This window comes from Pristis pectinata, chromosome 2, assembly GCF_009764475.1.
Source record: "Pristis pectinata isolate sPriPec2 chromosome 2, sPriPec2.1.pri, whole genome shotgun sequence".
NCBI lineage: Eukaryota > Metazoa > Chordata > Chondrichthyes > Rhinopristiformes > Pristidae > Pristis > Pristis pectinata.
The window spans coordinates 102,093,159-102,118,238 of record NC_067406.1 but is presented as its reverse complement, the minus strand read 5'-3'; the positions used below and the strand labels follow the sequence as shown (position 1 = coordinate 102,118,238).

The window sequence follows — 25,080 nt, the reverse complement described above, 5'->3', positions numbered from 1 at the left end:
ATCTACTTCCTGGCATGCTGCATGGACCAGCCGTCATGGTCACTGCCTGCCTGCAGTTACTATATCTGGGTGCAGAGTGCCGAATCGGTTGACCCTCTACACCAGTCAGGCTATGATGAGATGGAATGGACTCAAAGTGGCAAGGAGGCCTTGGGCAACACATTCTACAATGACAACAATGCCAAAAACGAACAAAGATCTGAAAAAAACTATTCAAATATATAATACTTAAACAATTAAAAAATAAAACAAATTTAATTAAAAGCTCATTAACAGATAATTAATCACATTGAAATAAAGCAAAATAAGGAAACAACTTTCTTGTGCATGCCTTTGTCCACAAGGTTGGTGACATCCTTTCAAAAAAATGGCATCTCCTTTCTCATGCCAGTCATCATTGGGGTAAAACTTAGGGCAAAACTGAATCCAGTATGCTACTGCTCTGCCACTGGGTTCAGTAGCGAGCAGACAGTCAAATTCATTGGCATCTGACATTCAGCATGTCTTGGAATTCCCAATATCCTGAGGTGGATTTGCCAGTTATTAGTCTGCGTGATTTAGCCCATTATGTGATGTAGTTACTCATTACTTCAAGCTTGGTTCAGTTTGCTGGTACCTTCCTCTGAGTCCAAAGATCATGGGTCCAAACAAAACTTAATAGATTTGCATACAGAATCTAAGATACTATTTTATTGCAGCACTGTTTACTTGTTTAGGTGAAGCTAATAGCCCATGCTGCTATATAACAAAAGTTAGGGAGTTTTCCTGATGTCTGAGTCAGTAATGGTCTTAATTGTCTTACAATCAATATTAGCAAAAATTGATTTTCTGATTATTGATCTTTGTTGTATTTATCTCAGCTTAATTAAATAATTTTGGAACAATAGGTAGAATCATCAATGAGACTACCTCTGGTTTCCTCCCACATTCCAAAGACATACGGGGTTAGGAACTTGTGGGCATGCTATGTTGGTGTCAGAAGCGTGGCTGTCCCCTGAACACTCTATGCAAAAAGATGTATTTCGCTGTGTGTTTTGATGTACATGTGACTAATAAAGATATCTTATCTAGATTGTTCTTATAAATTACTGGATTACTCATTCATGGGATGTGGGTGATCCTAATGTGGCTGGCATTCATTGCCCATTGCTAATCGATCTTGAACTGAATGAGTTGCCAGGCCATTTCAGAGGGGAGAGCCACAGCAATGTTGTTGAATCTTGACATATAAAGTTCAGACTGGAAAAGGATGGCAGATTTCCTTATCTAAAGGAAAGTGCAGGGTACTTCATTTAAATATTGTTAATTACTTATTAATATGTTTTAAATAATATTTTTTTAATAGTTTAGTTTTTAAAACAATTTAAATCTATTTGAATAGTTCTGTCAGTCTTTGGCAAGTTCGAGCTCTCTAAGGTGGTCAAGGAGTTCCAGGTTGTCACCTTAGGATATTGCATCGGCGAACCAGATGTTTTTTTAAAGAACAATCTGATAGTTTAATTGCAGATTCTACCTTCAGCAGTCCAGAATTATTTAATAAGCTGAATTCAAATGTTTCAGTTGCCAGATTCGGATTTCGATTCGTGTCTTCCAAATCATTAGTCTGGGTTCTGGATTATTAGTTGTTTAAAATAACCAGCATGCTATCATACCCCTGAATCCAAATTGGTTTCATGTTACCTGCAATACTACCTACACATTAAAAGTACTTGATGTATTTTGAAGGATTTATGTTACTGAAAGACGTAAACAGATTTTTTTTCTTATGCAATGGGCTGAACCATGCTGTCCAGTCAAATCAGGATTGTCCGGCAGTACACTGGGGAAATGGCCTCTTCGACCCTGAGCCAGATCAAGTCTGGTGCAGCAGTATTGATCCCAATCATTTGAGTGGGAATTCCTAGCCTTGTGATTAGGAGGAAATGGGTGAGTTTTCTTTGAATTATTTTTAGTAATTAAACTTTTTAAACATTTGTTTTAATTACTTAAAGCAATGCTAATAGTCTTTTCTAAATGTCTGTGCATAAGAGACAACGAAAAACTATTATAAAGACTGATGCAGGCTCCCAGCCAGAAACGACGACCATTCCTTTGCCTCCACAGAGTTGCTCCAATAGTTTATTTTTTTGTTATAAAGCCATGATTGCCTTGATAAGAGGCATAACTCCACCCCTAGCCTTGCCTCCTGTCAAAGACAGTCAGGTATTCCAGGGACAGGGTCTCAGCAGTTCACTGCATGAGGACAGTGCACCACTGAGATCTTATTATGCCTCACCTGACACTTCCTGGGTGCAGATGGTCAACTTGTCAGCTGTCTGCATTCTGCCCAGGGAAGTCAGGACAACTGGAAACCACAAACAGCTTGGGCAGTGGAACGACTTCAGCTGGATTCACCCAAATCACCAGTATAGTGATAATAAAAAGAAAATAACATAAGAGTTAGATTTAGGAGAAAAAAATCTTCTAATTAATGGCTGTGAGTACAACTCAAATTCCAGCGGACTGATTCTGCGTGAGTTCTGGCAAAGAAAACAACAAATCTGGTTGTTCGGTAATTGCTCGGTCTCCACAAGTGCAAGTGCCTAAGAATGAATAAATCATACCTTGATATCATGACGTAGTGAATTTCCGTAGCTGGTCTTGTAATTTTGTTTGATATTCATCAGATCAATTTCACTTCTAGAAATCATGATCCTTATAACTGTTCTGTTGTGAAAGCCATAGTCCTAAATAAAATCATAAAAGTCGCGGTTATCTGTTAGGCCAGTGCAAAGTATTCCCTATGTGCCATGCCATTTAGGCTTGTTCAAATATCATTACTGCAAAATTGTGCAGTTAATGCCTTCTTAAATAGTCGTGCTAAATTTTGTGGTAAGTGTAAGCATTAAAAATGTCATTAAAAATTCACAGGAGGGATGAGTTTGCAATATCATGCTTTGAGCAAGTAGCAACATTCATAGGGAATGCAGTTTGGCACATTGTAAGATATATTCTGCAGGATTTTCTTTTTAATGCTGGATTAGGAACAGTTCAGATTCTGTTGCCAGCATATATTTCTTATGTGCAGACTGCAGCAAAAATTAAATCATAAAATTAACCTGAGTGATAATCATTCCTGGAGCTCTTATGCTATTCACTTCTGTTGTAAGTTTTCTAATATTTATGCAAGTTAAATGATAAACTACACTGAGATCATTGTTGACTGAACAGAGTCAAATTCAGGAGGTATATTACTTACTGCCACCCATTTTCCACTAAAGCCATAAAGTCAAGGTACACACCCAGAAGAAAGTCCATAAAAAGTCAAAGGTAGCAGAGCCATTGCTGTTTGATTAACACTGTTCAATCAAGGAACCCAACTAGTAATAACCAAGTTTGAAGTAAGAGGGCAATTTATTTTCCTTTTGGGCTTTAGATATAACAAAGCAGTAATGTATCTTGCTTTGAAGTTGTAGCGACTCACCGTCTGGGCAGGCGAACCGGCTCGGCAGTCGGGTCGCGCGACGTCAGAGCGACGAGGCCCAAGATGGCAGCGGGCCTTCGTCTTCCCCGAGCGACGGGGAGAACCCGCGCGCGGGGAAGACTTGATGACGTAGCATATACATCATTGCCGGTTGCATTGGGCAGGAACAGTCTCCCTTAAAAGGCCTGCGCAAGGCGGGAAAAAAAAACAGTTCTTGTTTGGCAATCCTTCGACTAGCATCTTGTTTTATTTCACGGTAGCAACCGCTACAAAGTATAAGATTCTTCTTATTGACAGATTTTTTAAATTTAGTATTTGTACCTTGCTGATCTATCTCAATTGGTGTCTGTACTACTAAAACCCTCTGCTGGAGGAAAGAACCACATCTTTGGGTATCGTGTAAATTACTTGAGGCAGTGTTCTGCTAAGCTGTTTAAAATCAGCTAATGATATTGCTTGGGAAGTGAGAGTGAATGCCCAGCTTACCCAGGTAACAGAAAAATGTAATGCCTACTGATTCCGTGCTGCTCAGTTGCAAATAACAAGCCTTTATCTAGATTGGCCTTTCCACAAAAAAAACCCTTAATTATATATGCAGCATTACCTTGTCCATCCATCTAGTTGATGGGCGCTTTAACATGTGGGTAACACATGTATAAATGAGAAAAATTGTAAGCTGGGCTAGAGGTATCCTTTTACTAACTGGATTAGGAGTCCAGTGTTGGGCACACTGCAAATAGTTAAAGAGCTTGATAGCAAGATCTTGGAAAAGTAATTCACTGACATAATTTGCTTATTGTCTCTGAGCCGAAATTCCAGAAGAGCACCAACATACATAGAATATATGGTACTGTAGCGGCTGCTACGGCGATGTGAAAACAAGACACTAGTCAAAGGGTTTCAGAACAAGAACTGGTTTATTTCCCCGCCTTGCGCAGGCCTTTTAAGAGAGACTGTTCCCGCCCACTTAAAACAGCAATGACGTATACGCTACGTCATCAAACCTTTCCCGCGCGCGGGTTCTCCCTGTCGCTCGGGGAAGACGAAGGCCCAACACCATCTTGGGCCTCGCCGCTCTGACGATGCGCGACCCGACTGCCGAGCCGGTTCGCTTGCTCGGATGGTGAGTTGCTACACAAGCCCCCCCCCCCAAAACCGGTGATACGGTCCCCAAGGTCCGTGGGCTGTGTTAGCCGTTGCTTAGGAGGTTGGCCTCTGTGTCGCGGTGCTGGAACCTCGACCGGTTGTTGTAGATCTAAATGGGCTGGTTTGAGGCGGTCCGTCGTGAAGACCTGTTCCTTGCCCCCAATATCCAAAATAAAGGTGGACCCATTATTCCTGATGACTTGGAACGGCCCCTCGTATGGTCGTTGCAATGGTGCCCGAGGTGTGCCCCTGCGAACGAAAACGAACTTACAGTCTCGTAGTTCCTTGGGCTCACAGGATGGGGCTTGACCATGCCGTGAAGTGGGAATCGGTGCCAAGTTGCCGAGCCTCTCGTGCAGTCTTTGCAGGACTGCCATGCGTTGTTCCCCTTGGTCCCGAAGGGCAGGTATGAAATCCCCTGGGACAAACAGGGGCGCCCTGTACAAGAGTTCAGCTGACGAAGTGTGGAGGTCTTCCTTGGGGGCAGTGCGTATGCCGAGCAGGACCCAAGGCAGTTCATCGACCCAGCTAGGACCCTTCAGGCGGGCCATCAAGGCTGATTTTAGATGGCAGTGGAAATGTTCCACTAACCCGTTTGATTGAGGGTGGTAGGCTGTGGTGGTGTGCAGCTGCGTCCCCAGCATGTTCGCTAACGCAGACCAGAGGCTGGAGGTAAATTGGGTGCCCCTATCTGAAGTGATGTGGGCCCGAACACCAAAATGTGAGATCCAAGTTGTGAGCAGCGCCCGGGCGCAGGAATCAGTCGTGATGTCAGATAGAGGGGTTGCCTCTGGCCACCACATGAACCGGTCCACGATGGTAAGGAGGTACCGCGCTCCTCTTGAAACTGGCAGAGGACCACTGAGGTCGATGTGGATGTGGTCAAACCTTCTACAGGTAGGCTCGAATTGCTGTGGCGGGACCTTGGTGTGTCATTGGATTTTCAATGTCTGGCAGTGCGGACAAGTCCTGGCCCACTCACTGATCTGTTTGCGCAGGCCATGCCAGACGAACTTGCTGGCGAACAGTCGGACAGTTGATCTGATGGACGGGTGCACCAATCCATGTATCGAGTCGAAAACGCGTTTCCGCCAGGCTGCAGGAACTATAGGGCGGGGTTGACCTGTTGCGATGACGCAAAGGAGGGTCTGCTGACCTGGACCGACTAAGAAATCTTGGAACTGCAGGCCCGAGACTGCGGTTCTGTAGCTGGGCAGCTTGTTGTCGGCTTGCTGTGCATCAGCCAGGGCCGTGTAGTCGACAGCCAGGGCCGTGTAGTCGACAGCCAGGGACAGGCTGTGGATGGTCGGTCTGGAAAGTGCGTCAGCAACGATGTTGTCCTTTCCGGAGACATGTTGGATATCCGTTGTGAATTCGGAAAAGTAGGACAAATGTCTTTGCTGACGAGCTGACCAGGGATCGGAGACTTTGGAGAAAGCGAAGGACAAAGGCTTACGGTGAAAGGCCTGCCTTCTAAAAAGTACTGGAAATGCTGGACCGCCAGGTACAGTGCTAGAAGTTCCCGATCAAAAGCGCTGTATTTCAGTTCGGGGGGTCTAAGGTGCCTGCTGAAAAATGCCAAGGGTTGCCAACGGCCTTTGTTTAGTTGTTCCAGTATTCCACCAACCACGGTGTTGGATGTGTCCACTGTGAGGGCGGTTGGGACATCTGTCCTAGGGTGTACAAGCATCGGAGCGTCTGCCAGGGCATCCTTGGCCTTAATGAAGGCAGCCGCAGCCTTGTCATTCCAGGCAATGTCCTTGCCCTTACCAGCCATCAGCGAGAACAAAGGGTGCATGATACGGGCTGCTGAAGGGATGAACCGATGGCAAAAGTTGACCATCCCCAGGAATTCCTGTAGGCCTTTGACCGTGTTGGGGCGGACAAAATGGCGGATAGCATCTACCTTGGCGGGTAGGGGTGTTGCTCCATCGCTGGTGATTTTGTGGCCGAGGAAATCGATAGAGTCAAGTCTGAATTGGCACTTGGCCGGGTTGATCGTGAGGCCGAAATCACGGAGACGGGAATACAGTTGGCAGAGGTGGGAAAGGTGTTCTTGGCGGTCACGGCTGGCAATTAGTATATCATCTAAGTAAATGAACACGAAGTCCAGGTCTTGGCCTACCACGTCCATCAGCCGCTGGAAAGTCTGCGCGGTGTTCTTAAGGCCGAATGGCATTCGAAGGACCTCAAAGAGGCCGAATGGGGTGATAATCGCAATTTTGGGGATGTCATCCGGGTGGACCGGGATTTGGTGGTATCCCCGAACGAGGTCCACCTTGGAGAAGATGCGGGCCCCATGTAGGTTCGCTGCGAAGTCCTGGATGTGAGGGATGGGGTAGCGGTCCGGGGTGGTGGCGTCATTCAGCCTGCGGTAGTCGCCGCAGGGCCTCCACCCGCCGGTGGCTTTGGGGACCATGTGCAGGGGGGAGGCCCAGGGGCTGTCTGACCTGTGAAGGATACCCAGCTCCTCCATGCGACGGAACTCTTCCTTTGCCAGGCGGAGCTTGTCGGAGGTAGTTGTCGTGCTCGGGCATGAAGGGGTGGACCTGTGGTAATGATGTGGTGTTGGACCCCGTGTTTGGGCATAGAATTCGTAAACTGAGGTGCCAAAACTGATGGGAATTCGGCTAGGAGCTTGGTGAACTCGTTGCCAGACAGAGAAATGGAGTCCAGGCGCAGGGCTGGTAGGCTGGCTTCTCCCAGGGGGTAAGTCTGGAAAGTTCTGGAGTGGACTAGCCGTTTCCCTCACAGGTTGACTAACAGGCTGTTGGCCCGAAGGAAATTGGCTCCTAGGAGTGGTCGGGCCTCAGTGGCAAGGGTAAAGGTCCAGGTAAAACGGCTGCCGTCGAATTGTAACTGAAGTGTACGGGTACCGAAAGTCCGTATCGTTGTGCCATTTGCGGCATTCAGTACAGGACCTTGTTGCCTGTTACGAGTGTCACGGCCAGTCGGGGGCAAAATACTGACTTCTGCTCCAGTATCGACGAGGAAACGCCATCTGGACTGCTTGTCCCGAACGAATAGGAGGCTTTGTCGGCGGCCAGCCATCGTAGCCGTCAGCGGCGGCTGGGCCTGGTGTTTCCCTGACTTGCAGGGTGGGCGGCATTGACGGGCCTCCACGCCCCACCTCTGATGGTGGAAACACAGCTGGTCGCCAGTGTTGTCATCTGTGTTTCTGGGGTGTGGTCGCTCGGTTGCTGGGACTGGTTTAGGCAGGTATTGGGCTCGCGGCCTGGCAATTTGGCCGATGGACAAACCGCTCTTGCGTTTGGCCTTCCACAGGACATCTGCCCGGGCAGCTACCTCACGTGGGTTGCTGAAGTTGGTGTCAGCCAGCAGCAGGTGAATGTCATCGGGTAGTTGTTCGAGGAAGACCTGTTCGAACATTAGGCAGGGCTTGTGTCCCTCAGCCAATGCCAGCATCTCATTCATTAGGGCGGATGGGGATTCGTCCCCCAGGCCATCGAGATGAAGCAGGCAGGTGACGCGCTCGTGACGGGAGAGGCCGAAGGTCCAAATCAGAAGGTCTTTGAAAGCTGGGTACTTATCCTCCTCCGGAGGAGACTGGATGAAGTCTCCGACCTGGGCGGCTGTCTCCTGGTCCAGAGAGCTGACCACATGGTGGTACTTTGTGGAGTCGGAGGTGATCTGCCGAAGGTGGAATTGTGCTTCGGCCTGGTCAAACCAGACGCTGGGATGAAGCGTCCAAAAGGTGGGCAGCTTGAGTGCCACTGCATTGGCTGCTGCGTTGTCATCCATTGTGCGGGTCCAAAATCCGTTTGGACCATCGGGGTCACCAATATAGTGGCTGCTACCGTGATGTGAAAACAAGACACTAGTCGAAGGGTCTCAGAAATAGAACTGGTTTATTTTCCCGACTTGCACAGGCCTTTTAAGAGAAACTGTTCCCGCCCACTTAAAATGGCAATGACGTATACGCTACGTCATCAAACCTTTCCAGTGCGCGGGTTCTCCCTGTTGCTCGGGGAAGACGAAGGCCCAACGCCATTTTGGGCCTCGCCGCTCTGACGACGCGCGACCTGACCACCGAGCCAGTTCGCTTGCTCGGATGCTGAGTCGCTACAGTACAGTAGAGTCCCTTTCAGCCCAACCAGTTTATGCCAGCATTTAAGCTCCACTTGAGCTTCCTACTGTATTCACTATCTAAATCTATCAGTGTAACCTTTTATTCCCCTCTTCCTCTTATGCTTGTCTGGCGTCGCCCTGTATGAAGCTACATCATTTGCTTCAACTACTCCCTGTGCTAGTGATTTCCACATTCTCTTTACTCTGTATCTAAAGAAGTTTCTTATAAATCTCCTATTGGATTCCTGACTTCTATCAAATCTGCTCTTAGCTTTCTCTGAGAATCTCTAACTCCTCCATTCTATCCATGTTACTATAATTATCCATCTGTGGAGCCAAGCTTAGTAAACCTCTTCTGTACCCCTTCCTATGTCCTTGCAAAAATACATGCCTAGAATTGGATACGATACATTAGCTGTAGGTAAATTAATGTCTTATAAGGTTTAGCATGAGTCTCTTTCCTTTGTTTTCTTTGATACTATTAATAAAATCCAAGTTCAAAGGAATCATAAAATGTTATGGTTGATTATGCCCTGGTCAGCAAAGGATGGGGTTTAAGTTAATCCCAATTGCCATCTTATGGGCCATAGCCTCATGGGTCATAGCTCCTCAAGTATTCATCCAGGTACTTTTCAAATGTAATTATGGTTTCTGCTTCCACCTGTCTGGCAGAGAATTCAAGTAAATTATTTTTTTTCTCATCTCTCCTCCTTTAGCATCATGAACAATTCACAGAGCTGTCATGTCACTTTAAAAAAAAATCTGTGCACGGCTATCTCCTGCTACTGCCATTACCCACCATATCATTCTTCCTGTCAAATATTATCTTTCACCTTTTCTGCCTTGAGTTTCATGTTCTGTATTTCTGATTTGATGACAGTAGGTGGCACCAGTGCTTGCAGGATAGCAGTTTTATAAAGAAAAGCTCCTTTTCTAAAATTGTAGTTAGTGAACATTTAAAGCTTTACATCATACAAAGGAATGAACTAAGAATAAAATAATAGATTATAAATTAAAGTGATAGACTCTCCAAAATGTTTATGAAATATATGTGTCCAACATTTCAGGGGGAATTAACTAATGAAAATTATCTGAAGTGTTTTGAAACAATGGCTTAGAATGTAAGTTACTTACATATATTGCACTATAGAGCTTGTATGCAAAATAGGAAGCCTTGTCTCTAACACAAAGGACTAGGAGAAATGAAATAAAAATGTATGGATTAATCATTGTGACAACAGAGATAAACAAGAACATAAACTTAAAGTCAGAAAGTAATGCATTTGTAACTAGAATTTAAAAACTGCAATCTGATCCTAATATTTAACATGCTATTCAGCTAATTTACTTACCAATTGCAACAAGTAATTGCTGAAAGTGTCCCTCATAGCAGTTGGTTATTGCTTCTTGAATATCCCTGCCATACATTAGTTGGAACTGTTGAAAAGCTGCAAATGGTGTGACATTAAGGAAAATTAAGAAGTTTTTCAGCAATGTTCCATTAATCTACCTCTAGTAATGTAATAAGAACAGATTGCTGGCAATTTATCACATAACGCAGAAACATAATTGAATGAAATTCTGTTACCAGATCATAAACTAAACAAAATCACCAAGACTGAGGCCATGAATCAAAATAAGTGATGCTTGGTCCACACTGATCTTAAGAACTAGTGCCTCATTTTGCCACTAGTGACTTTACTCTTGGGAAATATAAGCCCAAGGTCTAACTTCTGATCACAAACTATTAACCATGATGGAAAGTGAGGATACTTGATGATGACAATGACACTAACTCCTCTGTTTCCTTCTGACAGACATTAACTTTTTGCAGGGTAATGACTTTACAAAAATAGTTTCAACTGGCTTTAATCTGTGGTAGAAGGGCATGCCCAGCTTCAGCTGTCATGTTGGTGTCCAAATGGGACCTACATCTCCCAAATAATGAATGCCGCTTACTCCAATCTCATGCCCCATGCCTATCTTTGCAGCCTTTTTTAAGCAGGTTTTTTTGTGTTTTGTTGTTTTTCTCCTTCATTGAGAACCTCCCCAAAATATTCCGAAGGTACAACAGGCATAGTGCTACCAAATTGCCCCACATAAATTTTCAACTGTTTTTACCGGTCAATACATGTTCCTAATTTTGCATAAAAAGATTAAGTAGAATTCTTTGAACAATTGCACAATCAATTGTTCAAATTTTTTCAAAACGTTGTTTTTCTTGAAATTTCTACTTACTTTTCAGCCAGATAATAATGATGCAAGCTTTCCTGTGCACCAATAGATGTGACGGAGTTTGGTTTTAAAATTGCTAGCAAGGTTGTGCTTATAGCTGCTTTGTGAAATTAATGCCAGGCATCTATTTGAATTGGTGCAGTCAATTATATTATCAATAATTAGACTTGTGATTTTAAAGAAACAGAAACTCTAAGGGAAATTCCCACAACATTGTTACTATTTCCTCTGTAAGGAATGTTTTAGGAGTGGAAATTGTTCTTGCAGCAGATCAGGTGAAGTTCGGTAGGGAGGCCTATAGATACTATATACACAATGTGCTAATTATGGAATGAGTGGTTATCCTGTTCAGTGGTAAGGGCAGGCTGCTCTTTCCTGGCTGCTTCTGCCTGGTTCAGATGTCACAACACTCTTGTCCATCGTCAAAGTAAAAGAAAATTTTGTGAAAAGAAGTGCAAGAGAACAAAAAGATGGAGAAACAACTGTTTTTGAAGGAACAAGACAGTGGAAGAGTTCTTTAAATCTTTTCACACCTTTAGTATGGAAATTGACTTTAAGAAATAAAATGGTACTGGTGAAAGTTGGATTCCATACTCCTTTATTCTCTGAGTAATTAGTATTTCTCATTAAACTTTGCACTGAAGTGGCATCAGCAGTGTTGTGATGTTAAAGGGCATGAGTCAATACTTCCAATATTCACAGTGTGAAGGATATACCATGGAAAATGACGCTATGGCTTAAGATTCTCTGTCCTATGAAACTGATGGTTAGAAAATTAGATGCTGCACCCACAATTTGTTTGCAGTGATTCTTATGATGGTGATTACCATCAGTAACATGGGATGATGGAATTATGATGAAAAATAAATTTAATCTTAATGTAGCTGTTCATTGATTCTTTCTGTACACTGGTCTAAGTAGTGGTTCCTCATTTTGCTATTAGTGGCTTCTCCTAAGGAAATATGAGCTCAGAGCATAGGCAAAATTGTACAGAAGGCAGACACTAGTGGACTGCAATAGGGAAAGGAGTATCTATCTATGTGCAATATGGCATGATTTCATTTATAATGTGGCCTTCATTGGCAAGGGTAGCCTTTATGTTCATCCATAAAATGTGTTTGAAAAGGAAGAGATGAGCTGCTTCCTTGATTCAAATATATAATAGAACTAATAATAAAAAATCCCTGTGAAAGTTTAAATAGGTGTATTCAAATATAGTTCTTGTGTTTTCTGATGCACATTGAATGAATGCCTTTATGGCTTCATGATTTCCTTATACTAATACTCTTATTCCAAATATTCAAAAACTATAATTACCCATCCACAACTGCTGAAAGCTCTTTTTACATAAAATATATTGCAAGATGTTTTTATGCTCCCCTGTTTCATCTTGGCAAGCTTCCCAAAGTGCCTGCAACATAAAATGTTGAAAGAAATAATTAGCGGAGTTGTCCATTAGCTCTTCAAATGCATTTGTGCATTGAGTTAGTTAAAATAGAAATTACAATATACATGTGAAAGCCAAATCTGCAAAATAATTTCCTTTTACCGTGGCATCTTGTGCAGCCATGCCTTGATCCTCATATCCATATCCTTCTTCCCTGGTTCCCTGTGAATTTTACAGAATATTGATGAGTAACAAGAACAAGGGAGAATTTTGTTGCCAAATAAAATTTTCTCAGAAAGGATTAGTTATGACTATATTCCCTATGTGCATGAAATGCCAGGCCTAGAGTGTAGAATGGAAACAAATGATGAAAATGACACAGCTCAAAATGTAGCACTCAGCTTGAGTTTCAATCTATCAACTGTACAAAGTAGAGATACCTAAGGAAGATAAAGATCTTCGCAGTTAGATTAGAGAATTGTGATGAATTTTAGGGGTATGGTTTGTGAGGTATCAGATGTAACAAAGAAGGGAAGCCCACCTGAGCAGCAGTCAGTGTAATGTAAAGTTCTGCTTATGGTCTGAGTTCTTATCAAGCTTCTTCTCACAAATGTAAATATTCCCTTTGTGTCTTCTACAGCAAGATTTTGATAATCTGCTATCTGACTATTCAGAAATCTCACTGGTCATCATCTGGGTCATCAGGTACTGATTCCCATGCTTCCTTTAACATATCAGGGCCCAGATTCCCACACTCGCGTCCACTCACTGGGGCCCAGATTCCTGCACTCCCTTGAAGCATAGTTCGGTTTCCAATACTCCCTTGAAATTTACCAGATCTTATTTCCCATGGTACCTTTAAACTTAACAGGTTAACTGAACATTTTGAATTAGTAGTGTGTTAAAGTATAAATAACATCCAATAATCCAGAAAATTTAGTCCAGCACCAAAAGAGCTGGATTAGTAGAGTATTGCTGTAGTCTAACAAAACCTTTTCTACTTTTAAAGAACTTAATTAGGTCACCCCTTAGATTTCTCTTTTCAAGAAAAATGAGACACAGCTTGTTCACAGAACATAGAGCAGTACAGCACAGGAACAGGCTCTTCAGTCCATGTGCCGAACATAATGCCAAATTAAACTAATCCCTTCTGCTCACACACGATCCATATCCCTCCATTCCCTGCATCTTCGTGTGCCTATCTAAAAGCCTCTTGAATGCCACTATCATATCTGTTTCTGCTACCACCCCTGGCAGTACATTCCAGCACCTACCACTCTCAGTAAAAAAACTCCCCCCCCCCCCCCCCCCCCCACCTTGAAGCTATGATCTCTAGCATTTGAAATTTCTCCCCTGGGAAAAAGATTCTGGCTGTCTACCCTATCTATGCCTCTCATAATTTTATAAACTTCTATCAGGTCTCCCCTCAGCCTCTGACGTTACAGAGGAAAAAATCCAGCTTTGTCCAACCTCTCCTTATAGCTCATGTCCTCTAATCCAGGCAGCATCGTTTCCCAATAGATGTTGCCTAACATTACTGATATTCTTATAAATCTTGTATTTTGCACCTGCCCTAATTTGACACCTATTCCTCCATTCTCAATATTGTGGTGATATTATAATCTTATTATATTATATTATTATATTATAATAAGATGTTTTTCTTTTACCTTTGCCCACTTTTCTTTCATCGTTCAAATGAACAATAGAAATACATACACAGATGTGGAAATGTTTTTCCCTCAGTATGCACACCATGCTGCTTTTAGATAAAGTATAGACGTAGGGTATCATCTTTTTCATGCTATTCCATGTTACAAAAAAATTTTTCATACCAATAGATGGCAGCAGAGCCTTGAACACTATATTGGTCTCAATTACTTCAATTTCTGAAGCTAATTGCCAATAAAGGAATGATTGTATGGAATTAAAAAATGTTGTGAATGTGTTCCTTGGTAGATTCTTCTATTAAAAAAAATCTGGTTGCCACTTAGAAGCATCTACATTACAATGAAATGCAAGTGAATGAAAAGGTTGACCCTCAGCTTTTTATTTATCCTCTAAGAAGGGAACTTTTCTGATCTTCCACTTGTCTGACATTATTTCAGCAGAAGTACTGCAAAACAGCTCACAAATATTATATGGAAATGCTTAACATATTTTAATGAGGATTCATGGCTTTTCAAGAATTGTGCTGACCAAGTGAGGGAACTTGGGTGGAAATTCACTTACTATTTTTAATATTATATTGTAATCTATGTTAGATTTTACTGTAATCTTGTTTGTTTGGAAAACAGCACATGTCAGCATCAGGGAGATGCTTTTGTCAGGTGTAAGAAGAAGTCAAATAGGCACTAACTAAAGGGCATTGTTTCACTGACAGCCAACTTAGTTTTAAGAAACTGTGCCCTCAGTAATTTTTTTCTGTATGGCAAGCTAAGCTTGTTCAATTTATCACACAGAAAATAGGGTCACAAGTCTTGCTTTGGGACTGATCTATCCTATTACAAATAAACCAAATATGATCACATTTTGACCACTTTGGAGTTTGAAAATTGATCAAGCATTGATCTGCACAATGCCCAGACACACACATTAATAATTTAAATCAGTAATTCCTGATAATACAACATGTTATTAAGCTTGACTGAAACAAATTTGAGTCATGCTATACACTTATAGGAGTCACCCTGACCTATAGTCGAAAAGATGTGAACGACATTACGGCTATATTCCCAAAGGTTCGGTCTGAGCTAAGTATTTGCTATTTATTTTGCTGAGCACTGCATTGGCATTTGAAAGCAAAGGAGAAAAGGACAATTTTTCCTTCTGCAGCTGGGGACCAGTATTGATCTTGTTCTCAGACAGCCAGGGTCAGTGCTCATACATTATTGGCAGCAGATCTTGTTTGGCTGCAGCCTCGGAAACCATAAAATCATTCAGTAACTCAAACAGTCTTTCACTTTTCAAATTGGAATATTTATTGGCGGAGTTTTATGGGCATAATTATTACAGTAAGTCATAAAATATTATGAATCACTGACATCATTGATAAATAAAAATATTTGTCAGAGCCCAGAATAAATCAATGTTTAAAAAAAGTTTGAATGATATGTTATAACATTGAAATATTTTTATATAGGAACACCATTCAATGTGCCATTAAAATATATTTGTGGTTGAGATGTTGATAAAACCCTAATGTGCCACTTCCAGCACCTTTAAATGCTCAGGGCAAAATCACAATATTTACCGATGTGGTTGTTTATTTCTTCTCCATTACTCACTGTTTACCTACCTATGTAGTGAACTGTACATTGGTCTAACAGGGCAGTCCTTTCGACAATAGGTGAACTGCCTGAATTCACTAGTTGCATTGTCTTTGGGAGGGTACTGTTTCTCCCAGTGTGTTCCTGAGTGCAGTCTCCCAAGTGAAGGCAGCATCCAGCTGATCAACAAGGCCTATGTGGCACAGGCCTATTCAGAATGTAAATGGCTGTCCTTATCCCTGTAATGGCCTTGATAGCCAGAGGGATCCCGCCCCTAAGCTTGCCAGCCAAGATCCTGCTGCTTTAGGGATTAGAGAAGTTTATGAAAATAGAAAGTATGTGCTCATTTATGGCAGTGTTGCTGGATTACTGAAGGCAATATTCAGTTCACAGCAGAGAAAGTGAGCAGTTTGAGGAAGTCAGAAAGCTGTACCGCTGGAAATGTAAAACAAAAACCAGCAAATGCTGGATATATTCAGTAGGTCAGGTAGCATCTGTGAAAGAGGAACAGTTAATGTTTTAAGTCCAAGATCTTACATCAGCAGGTTCATATAATCATTGCATTGGGTTGTAATGCCTCACATTCTAATGAACAACATGTCCACTTCCCAGCAATGCTGTGATTCCCTTGCATTACTGGGCTCTGTTATTCTCCCTATAAACATTCAGATTCTAATTGCAATGGACTTGCAATCTGAGTCCCTTATTATGCCTGGAATTTATGTCTTAAAATTTGATTTCCCAAAGTGAGCACGAAGGGTGGCTCGGAAGGCATCTTTGATGGTTGTATAGCAGTGGTCAAGGGTGTTGGTGCCCCTGGTGGAGCAGGAGATGTGCTGATAGTATTTTGGTAACACACTCTTGAGGTGGGCCTGATTGAAGTCCCCTGTGATGATGAAGAGAGCCTCAGGGTATCCTGTCTCAAGGTTTTTGACCACGGAGTTTTACTCATTGAGTGCAGGCTTCATGATACTCAAGATGGCGCCAGAGCGTGGCGACAAATTGCAAACTTCTCTCTACAGATCTACTCATTACCTTTACTATAATCCTTCTACACTTTTAAATTTAAACTCTATGTCATTAACTATCACTAATAATGTTCTTTTAAATCTTTTTACAGGGCTGGCAATCTTCCGACGTCCAGAAACGACAGAAACGAAGTGGACCCGACTCCCGGACCCTGAGGGAAACGATCAGCACAGCCTAGGACGGGCCCAACCATGAGGAAGCCTTAGCAGGGCGAGGAGACATTCTCACGGAGCCCCCATCGCTGAGACCTGACTCACCGGAGCACCCGACGCTGAGAACCGACCAGATGAGATTGACTCCCGAGGATGCGAGACCGAGGCCCAAGACCCAACCCAATGCAAGGCCCAGGCCTGACCCGATGTGAGGACAAGGTCAGGGACCTGACCTGATGCGAGGCCGAGGCCCGAGACCCCACCTGACGCTTGGCCCAGGCCCAAGGCCCAACACGAGGATGAGGTCGGGGGCCCGACCTGATGTGAGGCCGAGGCCCGAGACCTAACTTGACGCAAGGCCCAGGCCCGAGGCCCGACCAGCCGGGACATGACACCAGGGCCCCTCTGGATTGGAAACCCAACCTGACGGAGCACCCGAGGCTGAGACCCGACGCCGAGGCCCACCTAGATGACCCCACTTACCTGCTGAAGCAGCTCACTCCTCTTCAAGACACTTAAACCTGTGTGGAAGCAACAACTTCACAAGACAGCAGAATCCACTTCAGGTCTTCCAAGCTTACCTCCCAGTCCAGGTGGAGTGTAGAGAATTTGAAACATTCAGTGAAGTAAATTATTTTAGTCTACTTAGGCTGTTGGAATGTCATTTATTTAAACTCTGGATAAAATGGGCCTGGACAGAGGAAACTGAGCTTAGTTGAACCAAGGAAGTCAATGATTGACCTTCCTGTTGAGTGATGGTTGGTCTATCTTGGGGTTTTATTCCCAGGGCTTTGGTGAAACAGAGAGCACTATTCTGGTTTCATTGAGGCAAATTTCACCCCATCTATTCATGGGTCCTCAATGGGATAGGTGTCTTAGAGAAACAAAGGACTGCAGATGCGGGAATCTAGATGGAAAACACTATGATGCTGGAGGAACACAGCAGGCCAGGCAGCATCCGTGGAGAAAAGCAGGCAGTCAATGTTTCGGTTCAGGACTTCTTCAGGACTTCAGGTGTCTTGTCTCCTCCTGGGTTGCATTGGGATAGGTCATTGTCTTGGGTTTCACCAAGATGGAAATTTCATATGTTCCTGGGGTCTCACTGAGACAGACCCATTGTCTGTTCCTATTGAGACAAAGGCTCCGAGCAGCTGATTGAGACGTTCTTGTCATCAGAGGATGAGAATTAAAGCCAAAGTTGCATCTCCCCTTCTCAGCATAATGTAAAGAATTACATCCAACAAAATTTGGGTCTTGCAGGTGGTGAAATGCATTAAAAATTGTGATAAATAGCCCTTGCAACTTCCAAAACTTTTGAGTAAGAATGAAATAAAATCACTTTCATTGTACATCATCTTACAGCACACATGAGATCTTTTGTTTAGACATGATTCATTCCCAATTGTAAAGAAATGGGAAAGTGAATTTGCTATTTTCATGAGTTTGGCTCAACACAAAAAACCATCAGAATAACTACATGGTCAGTATAAAGGATTTTATGTTATGACATACACCTTCACAAGTGTATGTCATTCCCATCACTGTCTGTAAGGAGTTTGTACGTTCTCCCGTGTCTGCGTGGGTTTCCTCCAGGTGCTCCGGTTTCCTCCCACATTGCAAAGACGTATGGGTAGGTTACCATAGAACCATAGAACCATACAGCACAAAACAGGCCCTTCGGCCCACCATGTTGTGCCGTCCATCAAACCACCCTCACATTATCTAACCCTTTCCTCCTGCATATCCCTCTATCTCACATTCCTCCATATGCCTATCCAACAAACTCTTGAACCTGTCCAATGTATCTGCCTCCACCACCACCCCAGGCAGTGCATTCCATGCACCAACCACTCTCTGAGTGAAAAACCTCCCCCTGACATCTCCCCTGAACCTCCCACCCATAACCTTAAAGCCATGCCCTCTTGTCTTGAGCATTGGTGCCCTGGTAAGGAGCCGCTGACTATCTATTCCTCTCAATATTTTATATACCTCTATCATGTCTCCTCTCATCCTCCTCCTTTCCAGTGAATAAAGCCCTAGCGCCCTAAGCCTCTCCTCATATTCCATACGCTCTAATCCAGGCAGCATTCTGGTAAACCTCCTCTGCACCCTCTCCAACGCCTCCACATCCTTCCTATAATGCGGCGACCAGAACTGAACACAGTACTCTAAGTGTGGTCTAACTAGAGTTTTGTAAAGCTGCATCATAAATGGGCGGCACAGACTCATTGGGCCGCAAGGGCCTGTAACCACGCTGTAAATAAAATTAAATTTAAAAAAAAACTCAATGCAAAATGGAGACAATATTAATAAGAAATAAGACACCTGTGCAAGCAGGGTTAGGGCATCCCTGAAGTGTCCAGATGTTTCTGAATCAATATCCTCTTGAAGTTGTATGCCGAATTCTAAATCCAAAACAAAAATATACAAATTATATTGACAGCCATGTGAAATTTTCAAATTAGATTCAATATAGATTGCACAATGGTTAAGGAACTTCTGTGTTTATGATGCAGGACTAGTAACTCAGAGTTCTTGAGATTAAACTGGAATATTCATTTATGAATTCAATAAATGAGTTTATGTGGTAGGACCAATAAAATAGCAAATCAAGAGAAAATTGTTTAAAAGAAGAATGTTGATTAATTAGATTTATTTGGTCTGGCCTACTTGTATCATGTTGTAAGGGCAATGGACATGGTTTAAACAAATTGTAGTGGTTAGTAAGTTCAAGAACAAATGAATGTGGATGTACCTATTGACAATAACTCAGACATTAAGCAAAGATAAAGTATAGGCATTTTTAGTCCTAGTAACCCTTCAAAAGTCCAGATCATTAACATCTGAGGACTACTGGTGATAGACTACTCAAGCAGTGGCCTGACATAGCTGTGCTCTTAGAATCTCAATAAGAACTTGCATTGACATAGTAAGCCTAGTAAAAATTCTCCAATGTGTTTACCATATTTAACAACTAATATCTCAGACTATTCAATCATCATCCTTGGATATGTCTTGTATGGACATGGTTGGGGTATATGCTTTCATTCTGGACACCTGGAGTCCTATGGCTTCAGGTCAATAATCAGAGACCAGTCATCATGGCACCAGAATATCTTTTTTAGAAGTCTGTTGTCAGTAAATCATTGTCAGCTGCTTCATGGAATCTTGTTCTAGCATCCACAGCAATTTGCTTTAGACGTGAAACATTGTGCTGCAAAACAGCTAGACGACAATCATCTCCAAAAAGAAGACACGGCAACCACCCCATGAACTTCAGTGGTCCATCAATGTTGAGTCCCAAAAGTAGTGTCAATTTTCATTTCTGCCACAAATAAAATAAGTAAACTTTTAGGTGGCCCCTCCAAGGTGCCCAATTTAAAATCTGGATGCAGGTGATTTCCTGGTCTAGCCATTTTAACACCTTCTAATAAGTATAGGGCACTCTTGTGATGAGTGATAGAACACTGGCTTCTCGAGCTTCTCCACCAAAGCTTATGTCTTGCGTCTGTCTGATTACAAATAGAACAATACCCAAAATAATAGATATCATGCAAGAATGAGCAGTTGCTTGATGTGGACTAGATTAAATATCACCTCACCATTAAAAATGCACTATTCCTCTTACGAAACAATTTATAACACTTACATCAAGAGCATCTTCCTATCCTGCAACCTTTGCAATTGAGGAGGATAGGAATTTCAATATTATAGATATTCCACCACTTTCAAATTCTTCTACAAAAAACAAGCCTAATTGGACATAATGGATCATTCTTTCATTGTTGCTAGGACAAACTTTTACCACCGTTGTGGGATCAACAACATCATAAGAAATGAAATAGTTCAACCACTAGGTCATTACCACTTTCTTATGGCAAACAATGTTGTTTAATAAATGTGGCTTGGCTAGTGTCACCTTCATTCCAAGATCAAATAAACACTCAGCCTTGGAAACTAAAAGTTGTTATTTCTGGAAATCCTAATGGAAAGTTATTATTTGAATATAATGTCAAAGATACATTACGCATCATGTAGACTTCATTGATTGCATAGATCTCACTGTTTGTTCTTGAGGCAAGTATTTCAATTAGACAGTTTTCATCTGTACCTGCACCCTTCATATCAAAGGAGAAAATAAAATAGTTGATAGAATAACTTTAAAGAACTTTTATTAGATTAATAAGGCATTGAAACAAATGCATTTGTGCCATCAAAACTTAAGTAAACTAAGACATAATGTATTTTGCACTACTGGCAGTGGAAAAAAAACCTTTTATGTCACAGCACTGCTATTAGGATCAAAAATGGTATTTAAGGAGGGGCATAATACTATGAATATTAATAATGTAGATGGCATGATTAAATTTTCCATAATACTTTTTGGATCGTAATTTTTTTGAGTAAAACAAAATCTGAATTTTATATATCCATGAGGATGCATGAGTGGATAAATGGGCCAATACAGGAGCCTATGAACTCAAACCTCTTAAGTACTAATGCAAGTCCATAACTTCAGAACCATACAAGGTACAGTTTCAGTTACAGAATCATACAGCACAGAAGCAGGCCCTTCGGCCCACCATGTTCATGCTGGCCATTAGGTACCCATCTACTACCAAACTCATTTACGAGCACTTCATTCTTAGCCTTCTCTGCCTTGGTGATTCAAGTGCTTGTCTAGATATTTCTTAAATGTTATGAGTATATCTGCCTCCACCACTTATTCAAGCAGTGCATTCTAGAATATAATCCCATCTAGCTGAAACAATTCTTCCTTCGGTCCCTCTCAACTTCTTAAACCTTATTGTCAACCAATGGCCTTTAGTTTTAAAGATCTCTGCTATCGGGGAATATTTTCTACCATCTACCTATCTAGGAAAAGTTTCTTACTATCTACACTGTATATGCCTCTTGTAATTTTGCATACCTCTACCAAGTTCTCCCTCAGCCTCCTCCACTGCAAGGAAAACAAATCTAACCTATCCGTTCCCTTCTCATAACTGAAACACTCCATCCTTCACAACACACTGATAAATCACCTCTGCAGCTTCTCCAGTGCAATTACATCCTTTCTATAATGTGGAAGCCAGAATTGTACACAGCAGTAGCTTAACCAATGTTTTATAAAATTACACCATAACCTTCCTGCTCTTATATTCTATGCCCTAGTTAATGAAAGCAGATATTTTGTTTGCCTTCTTCACCACCTTATCGACCTGTGATGTTACCTTCAGGAACACTTGGACTTGTACACCAAAATCCCTCTGCTGTGTTTTATAATAATTATTCAACATAGTAACAATGATGGTTTGATTATTATGTAAAACTATTTCCGAACCACATAGATGACCCATTGCAAAATTTGTTGAGACACGTGCAGCAGTTCAACTAGAGTGCCTGGCGCCCATTGTCAGTCCAACAGGAATAGTTGAAGAAGCCTTATCATTGCCTGCATTCTGAAAACAGCATTAGGTTCTTCCTTTATACTGTGTTGTGATCTTGATGGAAAGTAGCTTTAAGAACAAATTGAGGATAAAGAAGGGGATGCTTAAAGTGTCAAAAGGTGATCTGATTCCTGAGTGCATTGAAGAATTGCAGTGAGAGGCCACCTCAATTAAGAAACTTTACAGGGCTCTGTGCATATGGTGAGTACAAAGCATCATTGCAAAAATGCTGAAGTGATTCAATAGATCTAATAGCAGAAACTAAATCAAACAGGGCATGCATCAAACTCATTTTTCACTAAGTAGAATGAAAGGAGCTATAGACAGTGCAATTCAGGTTGGTGATCTACAAGCCTGGTAAAGGTACAATATTTATAGACTAACAATGCCAATATTACTGATGAATCATGGTCAGTTTACTGGGCCATGTCATTGTGCATGGGATGGCTGTGCACAGTGAACATTGGACATTCAAGAAAATGGGAGCAAACACCCATAAAGAAACTGACATGTTTTCCTCATTGGATATAAATGAATTTAAAAAAATTCACACAGATTCCTTTACATGCCTACACTCTAATTTTTAATTACTGCATTTGTTACATTCCCAACAAACACCACACTACAAAAATATTTCTTTGATTGTGAACTATTTTGAACTACCCTATGATGCAGAGAGACGATATGTAAATTTAAGCCCTTTTTCACTTAGATGAATTAGTGCATCAGGAAAATATCTATTGCATTTGAGGTATCTCTTATGTGAAAAGGGCACTCATTGTTATCTCTGAGAGATTTCAGGTCAGTTAAGTTTTAATACTTATTATCCACTAGGAAATGTTTGCTTTGCATCATATGCTGCATCTGGAGAGCCATGAAGTTTGACAGTGCAAATTTTCTGTTATTACACTAATATATTAACATTTTGAGAACTAAAATGTTAATCAGAATATTGAACTAGCAAAACAATTATAGTAAATGTGCCAACATCTGCAAAACTTTGCATTCCCTGTTGCTAGCAAATTACCTTGGATGATGCTTCTATTTTAAGATAAAATATTATCTAAGATGTCCTCAGACAATCATAGCTATCTAAAAGTTGCTAATATTATAATGAGGAGAAGAACAATATTTAAACTAAATATGAACTTTAACCTAATGGAATAAATCTAATGGAATTTTAAAAAATGACTTCAATGTTTTTCCAGTTACTAATTAAGTTTTTTAACATCATCTTGAAATTTAATTAGTAGCATAGAATTAAATTCACCAGGCTGTCTGTCAAATTACAGTTTATTGCAGCAATGAGTCATGAAGCCAGGCTGAGATTTCCAGCTCTATAAAATAAACAACTAATCATGTGAAATAACTTTTGAAATCACTGTTTAACTGTTTTGCAGAAGTGAAGCTGTAGATTATTTGTTATAGTTCTTTAAGTGAAACTTAATTCTATTTTCAACCCATACAGCACAATTTTACTGTATCCTTTGATCCTACTTAAGAGAATAGGCAACTGCTCCATAGTTGGATACCATCCAGGAAATTCAAAAGGCTATCTGTGCCAAAGCATCTGTACTCTGTTTACCTACCACTGAAGTCATAGGTTTGTCCATAAGAAAATAAATGATCTTGTCCTGATTATTGAGGTAGATTTGGTCATTGTATAGAGATAATGATCATGTCACATTTTCTAGGGCCAAGAAAGCAGGACATACTCCTTCACTGGTGTGCGCACATCTTTTATATCAACATCAGCCCCCTTTATAACATATGTTTTCATTGATTATGTGGAGAGTTTTGAGCCCAATCATGTCCTGGAACATCCTATGCACCTCATTTACAGCGCTCCACTAACCTGAATGCAGGTATATTGCTGGTGTCAAGACCACTTGGGAGAGAGAAAGCAGAAGCAATGAGAAATTCATTGCATTGGTTTCTTCTTAATACCAAGCTATCAACAGAGCAGAAGGAACTTCCTTCTGGCCCAGGACTTGGTGTAAGTTCCTTGTATATCAGCTCTAGGTCTGAGACCTAGCAATTCCTCATTCTGATTCACATCATGTCCTTGGCTGTCCTCTCCCACCTCTGAAATGCTGCACTTCCTATCTGGCCCTGAAGAATTTTGAATTCTTGCTTGGATACTGTTAGTTTAAGTATGGAAGGCAACATTTGATAACACACTGGACAGGTGCACTGCAATATTCAGTTTCCTTTTAACTTACTGAACTTCAGTATTGTGATTCTTTTTAGTTTAAAGGACTGACTTAATTTATAAATCAAAGATGTTTTCAGTAAGTGTACTTTTTAAAGATTTTTTGTAATATTTATTTAAATTTGCTTAATTACTTAGATCCTTAATTTTTAAAGAAATGTCTCTGAGCATCAGAGACATTTAAAAGTAAATCAAAGGCCTTTGACAGCAGGTCATCAGGGTATCCAGGGTATCAGAATCCACCTTCTGGGACCTAGTGGCTGCTTGCAGGTTAGCTGCAGCAGAGAGGTTGCAATCTTCATTGGATCCGCAGAGCTGCAAAAAGTAAGTGCAGCTGAGGGAATAGAGCAGGCAGCAGGCCAGGTACTTCAACCATTTCAAATTAACTGCTGAGCACTCATGTGTAGCAACACCAGATTTTCTGATATTCACTGACAGGAGAAAGGCAACCTGTTGCGAATGTGAAGTTGGAAAATTATCTTCATAATTTTAACCAGAGAAAGAGCAAAGTATAAAAATATGTGGATATAATCATCACATCAGTGGTACATGTGGTTTTCCAATTCAAATGTCTGCCAACTTTGGAGGATCTAAGTCTAGTTTCGGAGAAGATTTGACTTTAATACATATACTTATTTGATGTGATTTCAA

At 41.6% G+C, this 25,080-nt stretch overlaps 1 protein-coding gene across 1 annotated transcript in view; it reads right to left on the bottom strand.

Moving 5' to 3' along the window:
* Positions 1-25,080, bottom strand: part of LOC127584160 (annexin A10-like) — a 77,100-nt gene that overhangs the window by 1,204 nt on the left and 50,816 nt on the right. The window contains exons 6-12 of the mRNA XM_052040744.1: positions 20,798-20,888; positions 19,096-19,175; positions 12,483-12,542; positions 12,251-12,344; positions 10,051-10,146; positions 9,833-9,891; positions 2,604-2,726 (exon numbers count right to left, since the gene is read on the bottom strand). Coding sequence (XP_051896704.1) covers positions 2,604-2,726; positions 9,833-9,891; positions 10,051-10,146; positions 12,251-12,344; positions 12,483-12,542; positions 19,096-19,175; positions 20,798-20,888 — 603 coding nt within the window. The remainder of the gene's footprint in view (positions 1-2,603; positions 2,727-9,832; positions 9,892-10,050; positions 10,147-12,250; positions 12,345-12,482; positions 12,543-19,095; positions 19,176-20,797; positions 20,889-25,080) is intronic.